At 42.5% G+C, this 27668-nt stretch overlaps 1 protein-coding gene across 1 annotated transcript in view; it reads right to left on the bottom strand.

Moving 5' to 3' along the window:
• Nucleotides 1-27668, bottom strand: part of LOC127584204 (bone morphogenetic protein 1-like) — a 203848-nt gene that overhangs the window by 148659 nt on the left and 27521 nt on the right. Inside the window, 1 exon segment of the mRNA XM_052040801.1 lies at nucleotides 1594-1704. Within this exon segment, the coding sequence (XP_051896761.1) occupies nucleotides 1594-1704 (111 nt within the window).

Consider the following 27668-nt stretch of genomic DNA (forward strand, 5'->3'; position numbering starts at 1 on the left):
AGAAAATCTTATCTGATATCTTATCTAATCAAAACAAGATCTATCAACCTCTGTATTGAATGTACTCAGCAACTGAGCACCTACACCCATCTTAGGTGGAGAGTTCCAAAGACTACCACACTCTAGATAAAGAATTTCTTTTCATTTGTCCTGAATGGCTAACCCTTTATTTTGAGCCTGTTATCCTCAGTTCCACACACTTCACCTAGCAGTAACATTATCCTGTTTCTACCCTGTCAAGCCCTTCTAGAATTTTGTTTGTTTCAATGAGATCAGCTCTTATTGTTCTAAGCTACAAGCTGAATCTACCTCACCTCACCGGATAGGATATACCCAATCCCAGGAATGAATCTGGTGGATCTCTGCCACATTTCCTTTGTCGTAAGCAAATCTTCCTTTGGTAAGGGACAACCACAGTATACAATATTCCAGGTATGGTTTCACTAGGGCCTTATATAATTGAGATGTCTCTAATCTTGTGCTCAAATCCTCTTGCAATAAAGACCAACATCATTTGTTTTCCCATTGCTTGCTGTACCTGCATGTTAAGGAGCAGTGATTTACATACAATAGCACCCAGATCCCACAAGAGCATAAGAAATAGAAACCAGCCTGCTCCACCCTGATCACTATCATCTTTCAATCTCTCACCATTTAAAAGATAACTGAGGGGTAGGTCATGTCTATTTTGACAGGCAGGCCATGCCATTCACATGCTGATATCAGGTACTTGGAACAAACATTCTATTCTGAGCTCCATCAAGGTAAGAGATTACCAAGTAGATAGAGGAATGGGATATTCTTAAAGACTCCTTGAATAAATGTAACATCCCTGAATTGTGGGAATCCCTGGCCTATAATTGCTCAAAATGGACAAGGAGCCTTTGGCACGGCATTGAGAACATCGAGCTCGTGCATCAAGAAGGCACAGAAGTCCCGCATAAGCAGCAGAAAGAGTGCATCTCCTTACAGACTACCGACTTGTCCTGCCCTGTCAGTCATCTGCGGCCTCATTGGCCTCACCACCTAAGCAGCATAAGGCCATAAGATACAGGAGCAGAATTTGGCCATTTGACCCATTGAGTCTGCTCCTCCATTCAATCACGGCTGACTTTTTAACCCCCATTTTCACCATAACCCTTAACCCCCTTACCAATCAAACCAGGACCACTGAACTCAAATGGAAGCAAGTCATCTTTGACCCAGAGGGACTCTCTAAGAAGAACTGCAGATCTTGGGAAGAAATGTGACGGATTAACCTAGGTTTCTGCTCCTGCCTGTCCCTAAGGCCAAATAAGAGAACTGGAGTGAGGGACTAGAATGGAATATTCCACTCTGACAAGTTTTGTACTCCAGTGATCCAGCAACATGCAGAGCTTCACTGATCCATGGAGAACTGTTGCAAGGAAAATCTCTTGCTCCAATATCACATACATTGAGCTTATGTTCACCTGACAAAACATGAAAGGGCTGACTCTCTCCTCCAGAGCACTTTTTAAATAGCAACGGGGTTTTGTATATTGACATGTATGTGTATTCACATAGAAATCAAGAGTCCAATGGTTTCAACAGTTCAAACAGAGATGAACGTACCTGAGGAGTGCCCAAATGTTTGGATTTTATGATTGTTTAAGTCTACAATCCTGTCAATCTTGAATGACTTCAGATCATCTTCATCCAGTGCAATATCTCCGAGAAAGGCAGCTGTAATAAGAGAGAACATCCAATGAAAGCAACATTAAAGCAAGCAAATAGCTGGCATTGATTAGCACGACTGTTGGACCAGAGTTACTGTCATAATGAAGGGAAAACAAATTCCAAGACCAAGGCATTAACTTGGATTTGCCAAACTAAATGTTCAGCTTGTACTTTCAGCTGATCCTGGCACAATTTACTCGTACACAACCACATTAAGCCAGTAGCCCTACATTCACCACCCATACAGCCACAAGCTTCAGACCCCCAACGCTCATTGAGTGAATTAATTGTTTCTCATCTTCCCTGCAAACAATTACCTTAAACCTATGCACTCAAGTTAACACACCTAAGGGAAGTAGTCCCTTTCTCATATTCCTGTCACAGCCTCTCATAATTTTATACACATCAATTAAATTCAACTACTCACCCCCTTTAGTCTATTTTCTTCCAAAGAAGAAACCCCAGCCTAATTAATCTTTCTCCATCACTATAATTAGCCTTTGAAACATTCACGCAAAGTCTCTTCTACACCCTCTCTCATCCTTGGGGTGAAGTATGAAGCTGTAGTAATACATCTGCATGAAACCATCCTTCCTGTCGTATGGTAATCAGAACAATATGCAACACTCTAGCTGTGGCCTAATTAACCATTTTATACAGTTCTAGCACGATCTCCTTGCTCTTGTATGCTATGCCTCTATCATTGACTTATCCCATTGGCCTTCACAACTTGCTTGCACATGGAGATTTGTGGACACATCTTCTAAGGTCCTAATGTTCTTCTCCAGTCTTAGAATCCTACCATTTAACACGTATTCCTTTGCTTTGTTTGACCTTTCCAAATGCATTACCTTCAGATCAAATTCCACTTACCATCTTTGTGCCCACCTAACCAATCACTTGATTATCTTCCTGCAGCCCAGAACTTTCGTGCTCAATATAGACCAATTTTATCATCAATGGCAAATTTTCTGATTATGGCCACCTAAATTTAAGACAAAACTATTTGCATAAACCATAAGAAGCAAGAGTCTTGATATTGTACCCTATGTAACCCCACATCATACAACCCTCCAGCCACGATAATTTAAGGCCACACAATGTACTGAATTCAACATCTCAGAGGATCTATCCTAGGCCCAATACATTGATGCAATCATGAAGAAAGCATGGCAGTGGGTCTACTTCGTTAGGACTTTAAGGAGATTTGGTACGTCACCAAAGACTTGCAAATTTCGACAGATGTACGGTGGAGAGCATTCTGACTGGTTGCATCACAGCCTGGTATGGAGGCTCCAATGCACAGGATTGCAAGAGGCTGCAGAGGGTTGTAGACTTAGCCAGCTCCATTATGGAGACAAGCCTCCCCACCAGAAGACATCTTCAAGAGGCGGTGCCTCAAGAAGGCAGCATCCATCACTGAGGATGCTTACCACCTGGGACATGTCCTCTTCTCGTTACTACCATCGGGGAGGAGGTACAGGAGCCTGAGGACCCACACTCGACAATTCAGAAACAGCTTCTTCCTCTCGCCATTAGATTTCTGCACGGTCCATGAACATTACTTCGTTATTTCTTTTTTTGCACTATTTATTTTGTAATTTATCAGAATTTTATGTCTTTGCACTGTATTGCTGCTGCAAAACAACAAAAAAACAATTCAGTGATAATAAACCTGATTCTGATTTTTAACAGCAGTATGCCCTTCACTCAGCAGAGGCACAATTAACATCCTGGAATTCAGCTTAATGACTGTCTTGACTGCAATAACATTGAAATTTCAATTACATATACAATTGTTTCTTAAATTGGTGGTCAGAACATCAGAATGGCCTGAGATTCTGTCTGAGGGTTTGTTCAGATCTACACTTACAGGAACCATTAGCTCAAAGTAATTGGATGGTGGTTAGCCTTACATCATCCAAAGTTGTTTGTCACTCTGCTCTTCAGTTCAAGCTATACATAGTCCACCACCTCCACTAAGCTTTCCAAGTCCTTCCACTGCACCAATCTCCATTCATACATGACTCACCACTGGACACTCATTCAGTGGTCATCTCTCTATCTACCAACATTCCCCGCCTCTCTACCCTCCTCAGAGTCAGAATCAGGTTTATTATCACTGGCATATGTCGTGAAATTTGTTGTTTTATGGCAGCAGTACAGTGCAAGACAAAGACATAAAAATTACTATGTTACAAAAGTAAATAAATAGTGCAAAGCTCTAATTTCCTCCATTATCACCCAACAGATATGAGCCATGTAGAACCCAGGTTCATAATCTGTGCTTCTCCACACAGTGAACTCCTCACCTTGACTGGAGTAAAGTATTCTATAGTAACACTACCCATTTGTATGAAACATCCCAGTTTCCTCTGAGTATCTCCAGCTGGCCAATTATACATCAGTAGCCCAAGATCAAGCAACAGTGTATGGGATCTGCTGAAAGAGCATTACTATCAAAAAGAGATGGGAAAATATATCGACATTAGAGTCTAGAATTTGGCACCTCCAATGGAAGCCAAAGACACTGGAACCCAGCTTACTTTGGACCTTTCACACTGATATAAATGCAGTGACCAGAGGTGAATGAAGTCCCAAGCGAACCCTAAGGTGCTCCTCTAACTTCTCAGCACTGCACCCAAACCCAATCTCTGATATTGATAAGCACTAAATTGCTTACAGTTAACTTGCCATTAGTTGGGGAGGTGATGACCTACCAGGGAAAGCCAAGCAGCCAGGTCTCTGGCACTGTCTGACCCTGTGGCACAGAAGGGAAAGGGGGAGAAGAGAACTGCAGTAGTGATAGGGAATTCATTGGTTAGGGGAACAGATAGGCGATTCTGTGAACGAGAACGAGACTCCCGGATGGCATGTTGTCTCCCAAGTGCCAGGGTCAGAGGCATCTCGAATTGAGTCCATGGTGTGCTAAAGTGGAAGGGAGAGCAGCCAGAAGAACACATTGGTACCAACAACAGAGATAGGAAAAGGAATGAGGTCCTGCAGAGAGAATATAGGGAGTTAGGAAGGAATATGAAAAGCAGGACCTCAAGGCTGGTAATCTCTGGATTGCTGCCTGTGCCACGTGCCAATGAGGGTAAGATAGGAAGGTATGGAAGATGAATGTGTGGTTGAAGAATTGGTGCAAGGGCAAGGTTTCAGATTTGTGGATCACTGGAGTCTCTTCTGGGGAAGGTATAACCTGTACAAAAGGGACGGATCACACCTGAATTCGATGCAGGCAGGTTTAAAGGGAAGGGGTTAAACTAGGTTGGCAGGGGGATGGGAACCAGAGCGTTAGGTCAGATGATGGAGCAGTTGGTGGAACAAACTAACGTGCTGGAGCATGTTGAGGTTAAGAAAGAGGCAGTGTTGGAGCTTCTGAAAAACATTAGGATAGATAAGTCCCCGGGACCAGACAGGATATACCCCAGGTTACTATGGGAAGCGAGGGAAGAGATTGCTGGAGCGTTGATGATGACATTTGTATCCTCCCTGGCCACAGGAGTGGTACCAGAGGAGGATTGGAGGTTAATAGCAGGATTCTTAGCAGTGTGGAGGAACAGAGGAATCTTAGGGTCCAAGTCCCTAGATCCCTCAAAGTTGCTGCGCAAGTTGATAGCGTGGTTAAGAAGGCGTATGGTATGCTGGCCTTCATTAGTCAGGGGATTGAGTTCAAGAGCCGCGAGATAATTTTGCAGCTCTATAAAACTCTGGTTAGACCACACTTGGAGTATTGTGTTCAGTTCTGGTCACCTCACTATAGGAAGGATGTGGAAGCTTTAGAGGGTGCAGAGGAGATTTACCAAGATGCTGACTGGATTAGAGAACATGTCTTATGAGGAAAGATTGAGCGAGCTAGGGCTTTTCTCTTTGGAGCGACACAGGATGAGAGGTGACTTGATAGAGGTGTACAAGATTATGAGAGGCATAGATGGAGTGGATAGCCAGCAGCTTTTCCCCAGAGCGGCAATAGCCAATACCAGAGAACATCCATTTAAGGTCAGAGGAGGAATGCTTAGGGGAGATGTAGGTTCTTTACACAGAGAGTGGTGGGTGCCTGGAACGCACTGCCGGGGATGGTCGTAAAGGCTGATACAATAGGGACATTTAAAAGGCTCTTAGATAGACACATGGAAGTAAGAAAAATGGAGGAATATGGGCTGTGCAGGAGGGAAGGGTTAGATTGATCATGGAGGAGGTGTTCATATGGGTCGGCACAACATTGTGGGCCAAAGGGCCCATACTGTGCTGTACTGTTCTATGTTCTAGTTGCAGATTGCAATCTTTTGATTCTAGGCAAAAACGTGAAATAATCTAAAGAGACTATTCCCAACTGCCAGTGGAATCGCATTCCACATTTATAGATTTATGCTCATGGACCTTGGCTTAAAGGAAACAATGGTCCTCTCTGGACCCCAACTACCATGGTGTTTAGCCTCCTGCAGCTTCTATTGTGTTGGTAGTTGAGCTAGCTAGCTTTGTGTCTGCAGAATCACAGAATGGTTACAGTACTGAGGAAGGCCATTTGGTCTGTCAAATCCATATCAGGTTTATCCAGGAACAATCCAGTTAGTCCATTCTCAATAAAAAAGAAATTTCTTGTGGCACTTTTGGTTCTTTTGCCAGTCACCTTCATTTTATGTGCCCCAGTTCATGATCCTTCCCTGAAAAAGACAGATTTTATCCATCCACAATGTCTGTACCCTTCATAATTTCAAATAGCTTCATTAGTTTGAGTAGTTGAGGAATTTAATTCAGATCAGTGCAATGTGTTACATTTTGGTAAGTCAAATGAGGGTAGGGCTTTCACAGTGAACGGTAAGGCCCTGGGGAGTATTGTAGAACAGAGGGACCTAGGAGTACAAATACATGGTTCCCTGAATGTGGCATCGCAGGTAGACAGGGTAGTGAAGGAGGCTTTTGGCACATTGTCCTTCATTAGTCAAGGCACTGAGTATAGAAGTTGGCATGTTATGTTGCAGTTGTACAAGATGTTGGTGAGGCCACATTTGGAATATTGTGTTCCATTTTGATCACCCTGCAATGGGAAAGATGCCATAAAGCTGGAAAGAGTGCTGAGGAGAATGTTGCCGGGCCTCAGGGGTCTGTGTTATAGAAAGAGGTTGAGCAGGTTGGGACTTTTATTCACATGCACACAATCTTTTTCCCAGGGTTGGGAAATCAAGAACTACAGGGCACAGGTTTAAGGTGAAAGGGGAGAGGTTTATTAGGAACCTGAGGGGCAACTTTTTCACCTAGAGGGTGGTCAGTATATGGGATGAGTTGCCAGAGGAAGTGGTTGAGGCAGGTACATTAACTACATGTAAAAGGTACTTGGAGAGGTACATGGACAGGAAAGGTTTAGAGGGATATGGGCCAAATACGAGCAAATGGGACTAGCTTAGATGAAAATATTGGTTGGCATGGACCAGTTGGACTGAAGGGAATGATTTCATCCTGTATGACTCTATGATAAATACCCCAGTTGCTCCATTTCATCCAAATAACTAAAGTCCCTCATCCCCGGAATCATTTTAGCAAAGCCCTTCTACACTGTCTCCAATGCCTTCGCTTCCTTCCTAGAGTATCGCAGCTAGAACTAGACACAATAGTCCAGTTCTAGTTGAAGCAGTGTTTTATAAAGGTACATTATGACTTCCTTACACTGTATTTTATGCCTTTATTCATAAAGCCATGATCCTGTTTGCTTTTTTAACTAGTTTCTCAATCTGCCCTGCCTCTTTCAACAAATTACGCATTCATACCTCAGATTTCTCTGTTCTTATCTTGCCTTAGACATAACGACACAGAAGGAAGCCATATGCGCTATCAAGTCTAGGGGAGCAATCCCACGAGTCCCATTCCCTCCTGCTTACTTCCTTGCCCCCCCCCCCCCCACAATTTATTCTCTCCCAGATAAGCCCGTCACACCTCCTTTGATTTTTACCATTAACTTACTCTAAGGAGTTATTTACAGTAACTAATTAACCCATCAGACATCTTTGGGATGTGGGAGGAAATCAGAACACTGATGGAAACCCACGCAATCATAGAAAAAACATGCAAAGCATGCACAGGCAGCACCCAAGGTCAGGATTGAACCAGGATCTCCGGAATTGTAATTGTGGTATCACACAGTGCCACCCTTTCAGAACTGCACGCTGTGGTTTATATTAGTTTTTCTCATTCTTCCTACCAAAACAAAACATTTCACACTTCTCAACACCAAGTTTCATCTTCCACTTTATGTTGGTCCTGTTTTGATTCTCGTGACTCATCCCTTGAATTTCTCTGCTGAGTGAATGCCAAGCGTGCCGGCCACAGTAGACGCAAGGTCAATGGTTAACAGAGGCCAAAACAGGTCCTCATTCTTATTTATAAATCATTCAGTTTTACTCTAAAATTTCACAATGCCTTTCAGCTCTGTATCTCACATCAAACTCTCTGCTGAGTTTTAGCTACTACAAGAGTCCCTTTTCCACTCTCCATCACCAGTTGTGACAATCTCATGGTTTGGAATTCTCCCCCAGATTTAAACGCTTCCTCAAACCTCGACTTCTCGTAACACCCACCCCCTGCATAAACTGGACTGACTTCCAGTTGTGAAGATGGGGCCTGTGTTTTGTAGGTTAGGGGTGTTTTGCAAATGGAAATTTTGTTGAAAAGCAGAGCTCAATCTGGAAGCAATAATAGGTTTGGGATTTAACAGCATGTAGGTTACTGGAGAAAGGAAAGACAAGGCAGTTTTGCGGAAAAGTCAGAGGGATGAGCTTAGAATCAACACGCTGAGTAAGCAAAGTAGCTAAAGGATAAAATAAGCAGAAGAAATAAGAGAAAGAAGAATATTAAAAGGTTTTTTCTATTCAATTCTACAATTAACCCTCTTCTGCATCAAGGTCTTTTCCTGAGACAAACTTGTGAAATGCAGGTTAGTCAGTGTGATGCAAGGGATCTGAAGCAAGGTCAGGAAAATAATAGTTGTGCAGCAATCAGCCATGATCTAATGAGATAGCAGAAGAGACTCAAGGGGCTGAATGGCCACTTCCTGGCTCTAAAGCTCATACAAGAGCTAGTGACTGGAATGCTGCCTCCCAAAGCAGGACCTCACTACACAATGCTGGCAAATGTTTAAGCTTTTATTGCCCCAACCACTAACATTTTACAGATGGTAAAGAGTTTGACATCTAGTTTCTCTAATTTGATTTGGCTGATCCCTTTAGACTGCCAATTATTTCAGAGACAACATTTCTCAGCCACATTCAACAATTCTGATTAAGAGTAAATGCTAGTGTGCTGATGCCGTATTGAACTTTGCGCACTCCAGGATAAAGGGCACAAGCCCTTCTCTAAAGGTGTCACTGAAAAAAAAACGAATACTGAATTCTTGACATGAAATAGTCCAATAGAACAGACAGGCAGCAGGGAGAGATACACTTCCATGATGGATGGTGAGAAACAGGCAAGATGTTTCAAAAAAAAACAACAGGAGTTTCACAGCCACTCAAAAGAAAAGTTATACAAGAATAAGTATTGCGATTAATAGACCAGATAGAATGAAACTGCTGAACAAAAGTCTGTGGTGTGAAATTAATTTGAGTCAGCCTAAACTTAACTCCTGAAGTGCAAGATCAACTATTCTAATTCAAGAGTAATTTAACAATCTCACTAAAAGAATGGGAGTTTGTGGGATATGGAAAGTTGTCACAGAAACAGAGTTCTCCTGGGTTTGGGATTAAGGTGAACTTTTGAAATAAGATAAACAGAGCTCTACTTTGTTTCAAAGGGTGGCAAACCTGTGGGTGTTTGTCACTGGAAGTACATTTCCTCCATTCTCAAAAGAGCATCCTACATTTGGATGGACACAGGAGTCACAGAAAAAAAAAATTCTGTTACGTGGTCCTATTTTCCAGTCAAAATAGAAACAATTTACAGGAGGAACCTGAGAGTAATCTGGAGCCCCATGATGTGATATGCAAGCATGACCACACATACACACACATTCAAAGTCCAGTTTATTGTCATATGCACAAGTATGATTTTTATAAGCGAGAACACAAACAGAACAAAAAAAAAGTCCATTTTAGTGCCATAGTGTTGCTAAACTCTAGTGATTAGGGTTGTGCAGGTTGGTTCAAGAACCGAACGGTATTTTTCAAACAGACACAAACATGCATATATGAATGCACACAGAAACAGACAAATACATTCACAACTGCAGAGGCAGACACACATACACAGAATCAGAATTACATACACACCATCACGTGTGCATGCGCGCGCGCGCGCGCACACACACACACACACACACACACACCAGATGATAAAAACAGGGACAAAGACATATACCAAATGCAGACACAACATCCACAGAAGACAGCCTCACACAAGGACAATAAATGTCTAAATATCTAACAGACACACCCACTGGAGTGTGCAGAATAGAGTGGATGAAGCCTTCAGCTTTCACACGTTTGAACGAGTTGAAGTTTTTAAAGCTTCATGTACTCATAAACGTAACTTAAAGAAAAAAGAAAGAAAATGAAGCACATTAAAGCTGAACATATAATCACTTGGCTGAGGAACAGAGACTGAATTGTAGATTCCTGCAGGCAATAACTAAAATGGAATACTTTTCAAATCTTTGTACTGCAGACTGTTAAATTGTTCCTCTGTAATTCAGTGAATACAAAAGGAACACAAGGTCCTTATCAAAAGGGGGTGTAGATCCAAACATGCTGTGGTCTCCAACACAAAACCATGTAGTGGATTAAACAGAATGTACTGACCATTAAAAACTAAATGGAACTTTTCATGTGTTTTTACTGAGGATTCTGTATTTTGTCACAAAAAGGGTAGGGAGAGAGAGGACTTTCTGTGTGAAGTATGTCCCCATCTGCACTCTTTTATTAACACAACTTACAAAGGTCTCTTGATGGCTCAATGGTAGGTCTTCAGCCAAATGCAATGGAGATTCCAGCCTTGGTTCCTGACATATGTTGATTTACTTTCTCCCTGCAGGAATGTCCGGAGGCATTCTTCATCTCCTCTGGGTTAGGGATTGGGCAATCTCACACCATCCGTACTCTTGCTTGGCATTCAAAAGTAGTATAAAAACAAGGGCAGGGTAGTCAACCCACTAAGTCTTCCCCACCATTCAGTCATTACAGCTCTATTTCCAACTCACCTGCCTTACTTTCTTACAATTTTGTACCCTTCACTGGCATAAATCTATGAATCTCTAATTTAAAAGTATCAGTTAATGGTTGTTTGTAATTTAATGTTCTTGATTACAGTATTTACTATGCCACCCATTTTGTCTCATTGACAAATATGTACATAGCTTTTCAATGTGTGTCATTCATGTCTTTAATACATTTAATTGGTAATTGATTTATTATTGTCACATGTACCGAGGTACAGTGAAAAACTTTTTTCCCACGCCATCCATACAGATCATTTCAAAGCATAAACACATCGAGGTGGTACAAAGGGCAACGCAATAACAGAATGCAGAATATAGTGTTACAGTTACAGAGAAAGTGCAGTGCAGGCAGACAACAAGGTGCAAGGGCTACGACGAGGTAGATTGGGAGATCAAGGGTTCATCCTTATTGTCCGAGAGGTCCGTTCAAGAGTCTTATAACAAAGTCAAAGTCGAGTTTATTGTCATATGCACAAGTACTTGTATGTACAGGTAAAATGAAAAACTTACTTGCAGCAGCATTATAGGCATATAGCTGGTGCATCTTAGTCAACAGACGAGAACCCAGCTCAAATGTTGTGGGACACTTTTATTTGCTTTTAATTCAGATATAAAGCCAATATCCCTACTCTGTGTCTCCAAACAATCTCCCAATCATCATTAATTTGCTTTCAATTCCATCAGCTTTAACCTTAGCTGGAATACTTTGCAGAATGTTTCCTGGAAGTCCACATGAACTCCATCTGTTGATACTCCTCTCTCTACCATTCCAGGCAGTTTCTCTAAAAATTCAATGAGGTTTGTTACATGTGAATTAGGTGTCACAAACCCACGTTGTCTTCTTACTTAGTTCAATTTCTCCCAAAGTTCACTTACAGATTCTAACTACTACCTTCCCAGAGGTGTTAAACTAACAGACTTACAATTTTCTGGTTTCTCACTCACACACACATTTCTTAAACAGAGGTACATTTGCAAATTTCCAAATAAATTAAATAATGTCAGAATCAAGATAATTTTGCAAATTTCTGGTTGTAATTTCCTCAATAACACAGCAGCAAAATACTACTGCGAATCTTAAGTAAAAAACAGAAGAAGCTGAAAGTGCTCTGGTCTGACAGCAAATAGGGACAGAAAAACAAAATTAACAATTCGCCTCAGTGTGGGTGTAGTGCAATACAGCAGGGATACAGGCCCTTCAGCCCAACGAGTCTATGCTGACCATGGTGCCCACCCAACTAGTCCCAATTTCCTGCATTCGGCCCATATCCCTCCAAGCCCCACCCCTCCCATGTACCTATCCAAGTGCTTCTTAAATGATACTGTTGTACCTGCCTCACCCACTTCCTCTGGCAGTTCGTTCCATATACTCACCACCCTCTGCGTGGAAAAAGTTGCCCCTCAGGTCCCTTCTAAATCTTTCCCCTCTCACCCTAAATCCCTGCCCCCTAGTTTTGGACTTCCCCACCCTAGGGAAAAGACTGTTACTATCCACCTTATCTATGCCTCTCATAAATTTAAACACTCAAGATATCTTTATTAGTCACATGTACATTGAAACACACAGTGAAATGCACCTTTCGCGTAGTGTGTTCTGGGGGCAGTCCGCAAGTGTCGCCAAGCTTCCGGCGCCAACGTAGCATGCCCACAACTTCCTAACCTGTATGTCTTTGGAACGTGGGAGGAAACCGGAGCAGCCGGAGGAAACTCACACAGACACGGGGAGAACGTACAAACTCCTTACGGATAGCGGCTGGAATTGAACCCAGGTGGCTGGCTCTGTAATAGCTTTACACTAACCACTACACCATCATGCCTGCCCCTACACTAAGGTTGTCCCCCATTCTCCTACGCTCCAAGGAATAAAGTCCTAACCTGGCCAATCTCTCCCTATAACTCAGGCCTTCTTGTCATGGCAACATCCTCATAAATCTTTTCTGCACTCTTTCCAGTTTAACCACGTCTTTCCTATAACAGGGTGACCAACCAAAACCGAACACAGTACTCCAAGTGTGGCCTCACCAACGACTTATACAACTGCAACATAATTTTTCACCTCAAAGAGGTAAAGAGATTGTAAAATGCAGAGAAAACAGAAACTAGAACTCAACAGAGGGAAAAATATGGGAGGAGGGCAGAAGACATTACATGAAAAAGAAGTGATACAACAAGGTGAAGGAAAGCAGAAATGGGATAAATAGGAGAACAAAAGTCAGTCAGGGGAAAGTAGAAATAGAAGCAATTAGAATCTGGAAATTATAGTGTGATACAGCACAGAATCAGGCCCTCCAGCCACTGAGTTTGCATCGACCATCAATCACCCATTAACACTAATCCTACATTAATTCCATTGTTTTGTTATTCTCCTCACATTCTCATCAGCTCCCCCAAGATCCTACCACTCACCTACACACGAGGTGCATTCTACAGTGGTCAATTCCCCTACCAACCAGCAGGTCTTTGGGATGTGGGAGGAAACTGGAGGCCCCAGAGGAAACCCACATGGTCATAGTCAGAACATACAAACTCTGCACAGACAGCACCCGAGGTCGGGATTGAACCCGTGTCTCTGCTGCTGTGAGACAGCAGCTTTATTAGCTGTGCCACTGTGCTGCCCATAAATTGCTTGCAAAGTATTGCAGCTACGTTGCTTGGAAACTTTAAGCCTGTTGTTTAACCTAAGGATTCTGTCAGGCTCAAAGTGCAGAGAAGAAGTGTCCAGAGAGAGTATTAGGGAAGTCTAAAGGAGGTAAGACAATGGTTAAATTACAAGTAATCCAGTGACACAGGTCTGTCACCATCAACAGGTCACCATTGACCAGAAGCACATGTAGATCAGCCACACAATGCCTACAAGTGTAGTAGGCTGGGTATCCTGAGGTGAGTGGCTCACCTCCTGACACCTCACAAACCATCTACAAGGCAGGAGTTAGATGGAACACTTTCCCTTTTCTTGGATGTGCAGCTCCAACAGCAGTTAAAGTCTCAATATCACCAAAGACATAGCAGCCCATGGACTGGCACCCCATCCACCACCCAGCTGGTTACAGCATGTACCTTCTACAAAAAATAAGACAAGGTTTTCTCTAAAACATCGTACAAATCTGCAGCCTCAACATGCAGAAAGCCAAGTGCAACAGACACATGTGAACACAACCACTTTCAAGATCCCTTCCAAGGCACACAGAATCCTAACTTGGAAATGTATGACTGCTCCTTCACCACTAATGGAATCCTAAATAACACTATGGGAGTACCTTGCCCTCATGGACTGCAGAGGTACATCATAGTGGCTTAACATCACCTTCTCAAGAGCAATTAGAGACATGCAGTGAAGACTAGTCACACCATTGAAAACCACATCCCACAAATTTAAAACAAGTATCATGATATTTTGCCTGATGCATAACCTTTTTTAAAGTAGCACTGAAAACATCACATCTCCAGACCATCTTCGGGCACGGACAGATATGCGGCAAGTAACGTTCACACTGTGCAAGAGTCAGGCAATGGCACTATCAATGCCAAGTCCCCACTATAAACATTCCTGGTGTCACCATTGACCAGAAACTCAACCGGACCAGCCACATAAATATTGTGACTTCAAGAACAGAGCAGAGGCTGGGAATTCGGTGGTAAATGACTCACCACCTGACACCCAAGGCTCTTCCACCATCTGCAAGGCATAAACCAGGAGCTTGATAAAATACTCTTCACTTTCCAGGATAAGTGAATTCCAACAATAAGGTTGACAATACCCAGAATGAAGCTGCCCACTTGACTGATATTCTAAACGTCAGCCTAAACATTCACTCCTCAATACCAATACACCATTGCTGCAGTTCATTCCACCTTCAAAATGCAGTGCAATTACTTGCAGGACAACACCAATGGCACCTCAAAAACCTGCAGCCTCTATCACCGAGAAAGAGGAGGGCAGGCATGTGCAAACAATGTTGCCTGTAGACTCATAAGAACGTAAGAACATAAGAAATAGGAGCAGGAGTAGGCTAACTGGCCCGTTGAGCCTGCTTCGCCATTCAATAAGATCATGGCTGATCTGGCCGTGGACTCAGCTCCACCTACCTGCCTTTTCCCCATAACCCTTATTCCCCTCTCCACCATCCTGGCTTGGAAATATATCACCAATCCTTTATCATCACAGGGTTTAAATTCTGGAACTCCCTACTCAAGGACACTGTGGGAGCACAATCCCATAAATTAATAAATAAAATATGTTGGAAGCTTAAGGCTTACCATTGCTGTGCTCTAATTTATATTTTTCAGAAGAGTAAAGGCTTGGCACACAAATCACGACATTCAGTACTGAGACAATATGAAGAAACGTAAAAACAGAGTGATAGGGTCACGGAACTGTACAACATGGAAACAAGCCATTCAGTCCAAATCATCCACACTGATCGGTGGGCACCTTTCTGATTAACCCCCATCTCCCTGCACTTGGTCCATATCCTTCTATGCCTGAGTGATTCAAATACTCATCCAAGTGCTTCTAAAATGCTCTCAGCAACCCAGCTTCAACCACTCTCTCAGGCAATGCATTCCAGATACTCACCACCACCACAGAGACTCAGAAGGGGAGCAAGTGAGGCTAAGGGAGAAGATGGTTATGTGGAACAGTACAATATGACGGTTTAATGGGATTAAGACAAGTCAGAGGAAATGAGAAATATGGAGACAAAGGGAGTAAGTGGGAGAAAGATGTGGTGAGAAGATACACGATAATAATAACTGCCATAAAAAGGTGAGTATGTGTAAGGAATTATTGAAAGAAACGGTAAGGTTGGTAACCAGGTTTGCGGGTTTAACGGTGGATACATGGAGTTAATTCATTATAAAGAAATGGTTTTATTGGGAAGAGTAATTTTGCTTTTTCTATTTTCTTAAAAACACTTGGCAATCCTATGTTGTTTAATTACAGTGGAGCCTGCTGTGGAAGGGAGTGCAGGGCCTCTGCTTTAAGGATTGCTGCTACCAATCTGTTCTTTATTTTTCCTTGTACACTTTCCAAAGGATTATGGCTCAAAAGAGATAGAAGGCAGTTCACAAGCCAAAACTTTTTTGGAATGCTCACAATGACAGAAGCCAGGAGCTAAAAAACCGTCACCATTCTCAAACATCTGAAGCAAAGAACCTGTGGTGGTGTCCTGGTTAGGTGACTGGACTTCCAGCCAGAGTTTCAGACACAAGTTCAAATCCACCAGCTGAGGAATTTAAATTCAAGTAATTAAATAAATCTGGAACAAAACAGCTACTATCAGAACTGTGACCACAAAACAACTGGATTGTCATATAAACCCATCTGGTTTACTAATGTCCATCTGGGGAGGAAATCTGATGTCTTTACCTGGACTGGTTTAGCCTAAATGTTACTCCAGGCCCATCAATGGTTGAACTTTAATTGACTTCTCAGTTCAGAGGACAACTAGGGATGAACAATAAACTGCCATATCTCATGAATACTGGCAAACAAATGAAAATAGTCTGGTTGTCTCTACAACACAAGCTATTTGATGGTGAGGTGGGTGAAAGTAAGGATTTTTCTGATTACTACATTGTTACATGTCACTGATGTTACACTAATCACTGTCACTGGTCCTGCTACAAAGTCAAAGTCGAGTTTATTGTCAGATACACAAGTACATTTGTGCACGGGTGCAATGAAAAACTTCCTTGCAGCAGCATCACAGGCACATAGCATCAGATAAGCAGCATTCAAAAGAGAAACATAAATTAAACATAAATTACACACAATTTTTTTTTACAAGAACACAATTAGAACAAAAAACGTCCACTTTAGTGCAAAGTGATCAAAGTGGCCATAGTGTTGCTAAACTGTAGGGTTTTGCTGGTTGGTTCAAGAACCAAATGGTTGAAAAGAAGTAGCTGTTCTTGAACCTAAGCATTGCAATTTTTAATAGCTCAAGGTGAAGCAGCAACTTAGGGCAAGTTGCAAGAGGACAATGGGTGTCTTTGGGATAGGAAATATGAGAGGAGGAGAGAAGTACAAAACTATCTGCCTATCCTGTCATGCTCCACATGGCTGATTATTAGTAGAGCTTTATATTAAAGAAATAGAACACAAATACTAAACATCTGGAATAAAAGCTAGAAATGCTGAAGATTCATAAACTGACAACATGTGGAAAAGCTAGGGAATGGATTAGAACTGATGACTGAGAAATAAATTAGCTTTCTAGTAATATTGGAAAAGTATAGAAAGGGATATAGAGACGAGAATCAACAGACACTCAACACAAAGGAGGTAAAACGAGATGGAAACTGTTTAGTGGAAAACTGTTGGATGATACAAGGGATCAGTAAGGTGGAGATCAACGTAAAATATTACTCAATATATTCTACACAGGAGAGTGAAAATACGTCAGAGGAGCTTAATAGCTCATTCCAAAGTGGTGAAGTTTCTGAATAGCTATGTGAGAGGGATAAATCTGAGAGAAAGTGGGAGGAAGCCTAAGAAAATATAAACATAAGCATGGGCTTCCTGGGCCGGATAGTGAGTTATTCTGTTCATATACAGGCACGGGAGAGGGTGGAAAGAAGAGTTAAAAGGATAACATCAGAAATATAAGAGCATACATATCAGGAAAAGATGAATAGGCTGGGTTCACTTTTCTCTTAAGAAGCATGAAGGCAGTGTGTTTCTACTTGAGTGGGAAGAGCATAACTAGAGACATGAATATGAGCTAAGCCCCCAGTAAAAAAATTAATTAATAAAAAAAGTAATTGAACTATTCTGTTAAATAGCACAGTCCACAATCCCTGGAGTCAACCAAAAGCAGATTAATACAGTGGTGTCCAGCATTGGTGCCAACTTTTAGTGTCATCTGTGACTACATATAGATCTGTCTACCACATATGTTGCACCAGATGCACTCCATCTCCTTAAATAGTGACTCAATGCAACATGTTGAACTCAAAGAACCGGCAAGCTGGAAAAGGTCATGGTTTGTATTCACTTCACCATCTGTTGAAATCGCACTCTGCACCAGCACAGTACCAACAATGCCTCTTCCCTCTTTCCCATCTCACTCCACTCTAATCTGTGCAACTTCAGGTGGTGCCTGGAAAGGGAAAACCTCTTCCCTGCCGACCAGCAATGCTGCCCTCAGATAAAATGATTAGGATCCTGAATGTATCTCCAAGTACTTGAATGGTTCTACAGACAAGGGATTTCACGAACAAGGTGGTGAAGTTTCTGAATAACTATATGGGAGGAATAGATTTAGACCCTGGACTGAAGGGTCTCGACCCAAAATGTCGACCGTCCATTTCCCTCCGCAGATGCTGCCTGACCCGCTGAGTTCCTCCAGTGCTTTGTTTTTTTGTGTGGGAGTAGATTGAAAGGAGATTTGGTGGAGATGCACAGCATCATGAGGAGTATGGATTTAATAAACAGAGAGAAACTGTTCTTAAAATACAAAGGGGAATGAAGACATTTTTTAAAAAAATTACAGAGTATTAAACCTGGAATTCACTGGCTGTATGAGAGTTTGAAATAAGATCAAATGGCTTTTGTCAGGAACTGGATAGGTAGAAGAAGAAAGAGTGGGGAAATTGTCCATGACTGGTTGTTCTGATAGGAGCTAAAACCAAACTTTTTGGGGAGGTAACAGATGTAATTCAGCTAGTCTTTCAAAAGGCCTTTGATAAGCTTGTTCATAATAGACAAATGAATAAGGTCAGGGATTGCAGAGTCAGCGGAGAAGAAGCAGAAAGGATTGTCAGCTGGCTTTAAGACAAAAAGCAGAGAGTGGGGGTGAAGGGTCACTAATTTGCAGCAGTGGAGGGTGGGTTGTGCTGTTCCACAGGATCAGTGCTGGGATCATAAATTATGTTAACAATATAGATTTGGAAATCAAAATCCTGATTTCTAAATTTGTGAATGATACCACACTGTGGGAAGTGAGTGAGTGAGGGTTTCAGATCATTTCAAAATAATTTGAAAGTAAAATTCAACACAGAAAAAAGCAAGATTGTACATTTTGGTTGGAAGAATCCAGAAATCATTTTTGGAAGATGTGAGTTTAGGTGTCTTAGAGGAACAAAGGCATCTCAAAGTGCAAATACACCACAAGGATGTGCCTCAACTTAGCAAGGCTATAAAAATGGAAGCCAAGCCCGAGGGTTTAGCAATGCTTTATTTGTACTAACATTGGTTATACCACACTTAAGTGTACTGCGTACAGTCTGTTTGCCATATTTTAAAAATATAGAGGCACAGGAGAGGGTGGAGCGAAGAGTTTGAAGGATAACACCAGAAATATAAGAGCATACATATCAGGAAAGGATGAATAGACTGGGTCACTTTTCTTTTAAGAAGCACGAAGGCAGCATGTTTCTATTTAGGGAGAAGAGCATAACTAAAGATATCAATATGAGCTAAACCCCTCAAAAAATACATAAGAAATTTCTTTATGCAAAGAGTGGTGCAAACGTGGGACTCGCTACCATAGGGAAGAGTCAAAGCGAATAGCAGAGATTCGTTCAAGGTAAGTCTGGATGAGCATCCGACGATTACACAGATGGATTTAGGCAAAAAAAGATGTGAAGAGTTTCGAGCAGAGCATAAACATCAGCATGGACTAGATGGGTCAAATATCCTGCTCCTGTGCTACATTCCTATGTAATCCTATGACACAGACTCAATGGTCTAGATGACCTTCTTCCGTGCCATAAAGATTCCATGATTCACTATACTCTGCACACAGTCATCTTTGAATTAGCTACAGTGCCACGAAGTGCGAAAAGGCTTGTGAGACAATCACAAAACAAAAGTCTCTGGAATATAGCCAAAGCTTGGAGCAGTTACTCCCAGATCTAAATCTGCACCATCCAACAAACTCTAGCATCTTGACAATCACTATCAATAATTTCCACTACAAACATTTCAAAGGAGTCATGTTCATAATTTAGTAACAATCCAGCAGAAGGAATGTTGGAATCTCAACTGAACAACTCACCAAGATTGGTCCTCTGGGCCTGAAACTTCATTGTTGCTGGGATCATTGTGAAAAGCGCTTCCATATCTGTTCTGAATCGTTAGGCATCAAGATCAACAACTTACACTTCCAGATAGAATGAAGTTTGAGGGCGGGTAGTACCTGGGATAAATTTGCACTTAAACCTCTCCTCAATGTGGCGTTGAGAGGATCTCATCACCAAACCTTAAAGAAATGTCAATCTGAGTTACAAAGTGACGGGGTTCCTGCAGTGCAGTACCGAGACAGTGCTACACAGTTGGATGTGCCATCATGTGAATGAGAAGTTAAACTGAGGCCTCAGTTTTATCTCTCAAATGGATGTAAAAGATCCCATGACTTCATTCAAGTCAGTCCAGTGTCCCACAACAGAGGAATAAAGGGACTAACTTGAATAACCAACTATAGCAGTAAAAGGAACTTTACCTTTACTTCAATAAAAGCTAGATACTTATCTTTTCAATTTCACTTTTCCTGAAAGCATGACTCATGATGGACTGGTGGCAGTCTGTGAGAAAGTTCTCTGACCAGCAGGTCAGGCAGTATCTCATACAGCCATACAGCACAGCAACAGGCCTATGGAAAGTAACTCTGCTTCTCTCTCCACAGATGCTGCCTGACCTGCATTTTCTGTTTATTTTGGCTCTCCAGCATCTGCAGTCTTTCGATTTTTGAGAATCTTCCTCACTTGGCTATGCTTCAAGCACAGGCCCAAGTAGACAAGTGCCAGATGACCTTTCAACTTTGGAATACTTCGGAATTTAATGCTACCCTAATTGAAAGTTCATGGGTAGCAGGTAATAGAACTGCATGACTTTCTGCTCACTAATCAGAGTCCACATGCAGTTACTCTGGCTGACAGCAGCTAATCCAGAACATGAACCTCCACTCCTCTTGTATTCCATACTCATTTACCCACTGAAACATCCACAAGGCACACCAGCCTCCCCTCCTCGGACTCTGTCTTTACCTCTCGCTGCCGTGGTGAAGCAGCCAGCATAATCAAAGACCCCACCCACCCGGGTCATTCTCTCTTCTCACCTCTTCCGTCGGGTAGAAGATACAGGAGCCTGAGGGCACGTACCACCAGACTTAAGGACAGCTTCTACCCCACTGTGATAAGACTATTGAACGGTTCCCTTATACAATGAGATGGACTATGACCTCACGATCTACCTTGTTGTGACCTTACACATTATTGCACTGCAGTTTCTCTGTAGCTGTGACATTTTACTCTGTACTGTTATTGTTTTTACCTGTACTACATCAATGCACTCTGTACTAACTCAATGTAACTGCACTGTGTAATGAATTGATCTGTACGATCGGTGTGCAAGACAAGTTTTTCACTGTACCTCAGTACAAGTGACAATAATAAACCAATACCAATTTAAGGAGTAAAGTTAATTTTAAAAAAAAACTGCCCTTGAGCAGACATGCCAGGTGAAATATAATGTTGGGACAGTTTCTCAGCCATGCCATATGGTGTATGTAGTAGATTTGGATGGAACAATTGACTTTAAAGCTTCCATCACCAAGATTTTCCTCACCTCTGTTCATATTTTTATTTGTTGTTATTGCTTCATTATTGTCACATGTACTGAGATACAGTGAAAAACATAATTTTGCAAACTATCCATACAGATCATTTCAAAACTTAACTATTTTGAGGTTGTACAAGGGAAGAGCAATAACAGAATGCAGAATATATTGTTACAGTTACAGAGAAAGTGCAGTGCAGGTAGACAATAAGGTGCAAGGACACCTTATTGTTGGAAACTAATTATTAAAAGATTGACATGATTAGTCAAAAGCTCAATTCCTGCTATTTCAGGCTATAATCAGACTGGTCAAAGGCAAACTAAATGGGTCTTGATTTTTTTTTACATATCTTTCCCATCTGGTAGTTTCCCTGACATAACACCACGATGAAAAGTGTTGCAGAGTAAGGGATTGTCCCTTTGTGCCTCTGGTCCCATATTTTAGTCACGTTACTTTGACTGTTGAGCATCTGTTTGCTTTATTTCTAAACAAGTGCCGTCACCTCAAAGGAATTAAAAAATGCAAAAACACAAAAATCTTCGGACAACCATAAAATTGATGAATCCTTTAACTGGGTGACCGTCACAAGCCACGTGCAAATTACTGATGCTCTGCTGCTTCCTTTAAGAGCTCTTCTGTGAATCCATCCGAGTTTTTAACTGCCATCACCACAGGGGTCTGAGAGCAAGCACAACGTGGAGATGGTGCAGCGCAAAGCCAGTGCTCTCCGCTGCCTCGATAGCTCATTCTTTAGGAGACACAGCTGAATACACATCTTATGTCAACCAGCATCCACGGTTGCCTGGCAATGCGAGTGGATCCCAGGACACAGAATGGGGATTGTCTGCCAATTTAAACGTCAGCTGCTCAGCAGAGAGGGAAAACACATAACCCAGCTCTGGATGGGGGGCAGAGGTTTTGTGCCAATGTTAGCACACGGGGAGAAGAAAAGGGAGAACTAGTTCAGCAGCATTTACACTGACATGATTGATCTGGGACTCAGCCAATACTGAACCCTCTGTCGTATGAACTTGGCACTGCCATCTATCTAAGTCCTTCGCAAGGCTCTGTAGCTCACTATCCAAAGGCATAAATCAAAGGGAAAGATATACATCAGGGGCACTTACTGGTTCACTGACCACAGCAGAAACCCACATGAGCTCAGGCCTTGAAATGAATAATGTGGATCATTAACCCATTCCTGACCAGCATCCTCCTGGGCAGAATATGTTCTGCAAACAACTGGCGAGGACGGTATCAAACTCAGCAATGAAGCCACCAATTCCTCCATCATCTCCCTCTTGTTATCAAATGGCCAATGGATAAACACCCTGGGCTACAACTGCAAGTTCACACAAATGGAACAGCAGCAGACTGTATCTGCTATGGGTCCACTACTGCATTTCAGTAGTGCCCGAGAACAGATGATGATTGGATGGAGAGGGTTACGTTGGCCAGAGGCATAGTCCAAGGATTGGGATGGATTGTGGAGATCGAGGACTCCATCAGGGTCCTGGCCTTGGGAAGTCAGGAGCAAGTTTGATGAGGAAAAGATGGGTGCCAGAGCCGGGGCCTTGGGGTAGAATGGAATATTGGGAACGAAATCAGGGGCTGACAATCTGATTTAGAGTTACAAAGATAAAATATGAGGTGAAAAAAAACTTGGCAAAATAACTTTAGAGACACAATGGACTGCAGATGCTGAAAATCTGGAGCAACACACAAAGGAGCTAGAGAACTTAGAGGGTCAGGCAGCACCAATGAAGGGAAATGAACAGTCAATGTTTTGAGTCGAGAACCTTCATCAGGACTGGAAAGAGGGGAGATGGCTAGTATAAAAAGATGGAGGGAAGGGGTGAAGCAAGAGCTGGCAGGCGATAGGAGGATCCAATTGAGGGGAGGTTGATGGGTAGGTGGGGGAGGGAGGAAAGTGGGAATGATGCAAGAAGCTAGGAAAGGGCTGAAGAAGGTGGAATTGGATTAGAAGGGCAGTGGACCATAGAATAAAGGGAAGAAGGTGAGGAGGGGAACCAGTGGGAGGAATGTGTGGGTGATGGGCAGATTGAGAGGGTAGGGGAGGAGAAAGAGATGGGGTAAAGGGGCCAGCGAGATACTATTTTATTACCATTGTTTAAATGGGGTCATGAAAAGGTAAAGGTTGAGAAACGCTGGCACAGAGAGAGATTTACTCTGTATTCACCCTGTGTAGTACCAGTTCTGGGAGAGCCTTTGAAGAGGCAATGTAAAGCATCACAGGATCACAAGACAAGGGAGCAGAAGCAGCCCATTCGGCCCATCGAGTCTGCTCCAAGGAAAAGGGAAAAAGAAATGGGGAATGGTGAGAAAAAAAAACAAAAAAAAACCTATTCTAATCCCAATTTCCGGCCTTATCCCCATATCCCTTGATACCCCGACTATTTAGATATCCATCTATCTCCTCCTTGAACGCCCCCACTGATCTGGCCTCCACTGCTGTACGTGGCAAGGAGTTCCACAAGTTCACCACCCTCTGGCTAAAGAAATTTCTCCTCATCTCTGTTTTGAAACTGTACCCTCTAATTCTAAGATTGTGCCCTCTGGTCCTGGACTCATGCACCAAGGGAAACAGCCTAGCCACATCTACTCTGTCCTTTCCTATCAACATTTTAAATGTTGCTATGAGGTCCCCTCTCATTCTTCTGTACTCCAGTGAGTACAGTCCAAGAGCCGACAAACGATCATCATACGTAAGCCCTTTCATTCCTGGAATCATCCTCGTAACTCTCCTCTGAACCCTCTCCAACGTCAGCACATCCTTCCCAAGATGTGGGGCCCAAAACTGCGCACAATATTCCAAATGAGGCCTCACTAGTGCCCCATAGAGCCTCATCAACACTTCCTTACTTTTATACACTATACCTTTCGAAATGAATGCCAGCATAGCATTCGCCTTCTTTACCACCAATCGACCTGGTGGCTAACCTTTAAGGTATCCTGCACGAGTACCCCCAAGTCCCTTTGTACTTCCGTACTTTGAATTTTCTCTCTTTCTAGATAATAATCTGCCTGCTTATTTCTGCTTCCAAAGTGTACAACTGCACATTTCTCAACATTGAATCTCATCTGCCATTTCCTTGCCCATTCTCCTAAACTGTCTAGGTCCCTCTGCAACCTTCCTATCTCCTCAATACTCCCTACTCCTCCACCTATCTTGGTGTCATCCGCAAACTTAGCCACGAAACCATTTATTCCATTATCCAAATCGTTGATGTACAAGGTAAAAAGGAGCGGTCCCAACACCGACCCCTGCGGCACACCACTAGTAACCGGTAACCAACCTGAATGAGATCCTTTTATTTCCACTCTTTGCTTCCTGCCAACCAGCCAATGCTCCACCCATTCTGCTATCCTACCCGTAATTCCATGATGTCCCATCTTATTAATCAGTCTCTTGTGAGGCACCTTATCGAAGGCCTTTTGAAAGTCTAAATACACAACATCTACCGCCTCTTCCTTATCCACCCTACCTGTGATTTCTTCAAAAAACTCCAATAGGTTGGTCAGGCAGGATCTTCCCTTCACAAAACCATGTTGGCTAGGACCTACCTTGACTTGCGCCTCTAGGTATTCCGTAACCCCATCCTTGAGGATAGATTCCAATAATTTTCCCACCACTGACGTCAGACTAATAAGTCTGTAATTTCCTTTATGCTGCCTCCCACCTTTCTTATACAACAGAACTACATTTGCGACCCTCCAGTCCTCCGGAACCATGCCGGAATCTATCGATTCCTGGAAAATTATCGCCAATGCCTCTGCTATCTCTAAAGCCACCTCCTTCAGAACCCGGGGATGCACCTCATCCGGTCCGGGAGACTTATCAGTCTTTAGCCCATTTAGTTTTCCTAGCACCTTCTCCCTAGTAATCTTAACTGAACTCAGTTCCATTTCGTGAGACTCCTGACTAACCGGCACATTGCTGAAGTCCTCCACGGTGAAGACCGATGCAAAATATTCATTCAATTCCTCTGCTATCTCTCTATCGTCCACTACAATACCTCCTGCACCGTTATCAATTGGTCCTATATCAACCCGTGTCTCTCTTTTACTCCTAATGTATTTAAAAAAAACTCTTAGTATCCTTTGGAATGTTATCCGCCAACTTCCTTTCATAATTCATCTTTTCTTTCCTAATGACCTTCTTAGTTTCTCTCTGCAGGTTTTTAAAAGTCTTCTGTTTTCCCACTTATTTTTGCTTCTTTGTACGCTGCCCCTTTTGCTTTTATTTTAGCCTTCACCTCTCTCGTTATCCACATTTGTGCCTTTTTTCCATTCAAAACCTTCTTTTTTCTTGGAATATATCTATCCTGCATTTTCCTTATTTCCTGTAGAAATTCCTTCCATTTCTCCTCTGCCGTCCCTCCAGCTAGCTTACTCTTCCAATCAATTTGGGCCAACTCTTCTCTCATACCATTGTAATTTCCTTTGTTCTACTGAAATATCGATACACCAGTTATCAGCTTCTCCTTCTCAAACTTGAAACTGAACTCAATCATATTGTGATCACTGGTTCCCAGTGGTTCCTTTACCTTTAGTTCCCTAATCACCTCTGGTTCATTACACAGCACCCAATCCAAAACAGCCGATCCCCTGGTGGGCTCTTCAACAAGTTGCTCCAGAAAAACGTCCCTTAGACATTCTACAATCTCACTCTCCTGAGTTCTATGGCCTTGCTGGATTTCCCAGTCCACCTTCATGTTAAAATCCCCATAATTATCTTCACATTGTCACCCTGGCATGCTTTTTTTTATCTCAAACTGCAACATCGTCCACTTCCTGACTGCTATTAGGGCGCCTATATATGACTGCTACTATTGTCCTTTCACCCTTGCTATTTCTTAGCTCCACCCATAAGGATTCCACCTCCTCTGACCTAATGTCCTTCCTTTCTATTGATTTTATATCACTACTAACCATCATGGCCACACCTCCCCCTCTGCCTACCCGCCTATCCTTCCTATACACTGTGTACCCCTGGACATTCAGTTCCCAATCACATCCATCATAAAGCCATGACTCGGTGACTGCCACAATGTCGTATTTATTAACCTGTAGTTGTGCCACTAGGTCTAATTTACTCTAGGTCTAAACCTTGATATTCAACCTTTGGGAGCCTTTGATGGGGCACTGTAGGAGAAACTTTGTTCTGTTTCTAAACTTTGGTATACCTGCTCTGGCAGATTTTGATGAGACAGTGTTAGGGAAATTTACTCTGTATCCAACCCACTGCTGGGAAGGAACTTATTTCGAATAAACAAACCATAGTAGGTTTGGTCTGGCCAACAATGGCACCTGTAATGGAAAGTGTTTCAATTCCAGCAACAGCATCTGATATTTAACATAAGGTCTGAGAGAAAGAGGATTGAACTCTTCAACCATACTCAGGTGGGCAATTTGCTTTAATCGATGGCTTTGCAGAATGTTCCACTTTAGTTGCCATTCGTGAGGAATGTTTGGACATGTAGCACAATGCTGTAAAAGGTTTCTGCTGTTCAGCTATTTGTTCTATCTAAATGCATCAACAGGGTCAGCACAGACTCACCTTGCCAAGTAACCCAACATTCACAGCAAAGACCCTCAAGAGCAGCTGTTTTCAATTATTGTTCTGAATTCAATAGTAGAAATGAGAGGCCACAGAACTTGTTCAATTCCTGTCACATCAAGCTCGGAGAAGGCCTTATGCTGCTATCAAACCTTCAAGCACAGTTATTTATTGAGGACTGAAAGATTACTTGATACAGAGGGTTGCTGCACACTTGGTTACACAACTTGATGGAACAAAGCCTTAAAAAAGCACCAAGATAATGACCTGATCCTTTTTATTGAGGTTTAATAATTGTGATAATGGGATGCTTTGTGTCCACCTAACAGGTCAAGTGATTTAATATTGCAATAAAAAGATAGCACTTCAAACTCCTTAGCACTTTCTTGGTGTTGCACTTAAATGTCAGCACCAATCCAATGCACAAGACCTTGGAGACACAAGTGACTGCAACTTATAGAATCTGGAAGAAAAAATAAACTGCTGGAGGGGCTCAGCAGGTTGAGCAGCATCTGTGGGGGGAAAGGAATTGTCGTTTTGGGTCGAGACCCTGCATCAGGACCCTGCTTCCACCCTGCCTCTGTCTCCCAAATCCACCCCTGTCCCTTCCCCACCTGGTTCC

Source organism: Pristis pectinata, chromosome 29, assembly GCF_009764475.1.
Source record: "Pristis pectinata isolate sPriPec2 chromosome 29, sPriPec2.1.pri, whole genome shotgun sequence".
In the NCBI taxonomy this organism is placed as follows: domain Eukaryota; kingdom Metazoa; phylum Chordata; class Chondrichthyes; order Rhinopristiformes; family Pristidae; genus Pristis; species Pristis pectinata.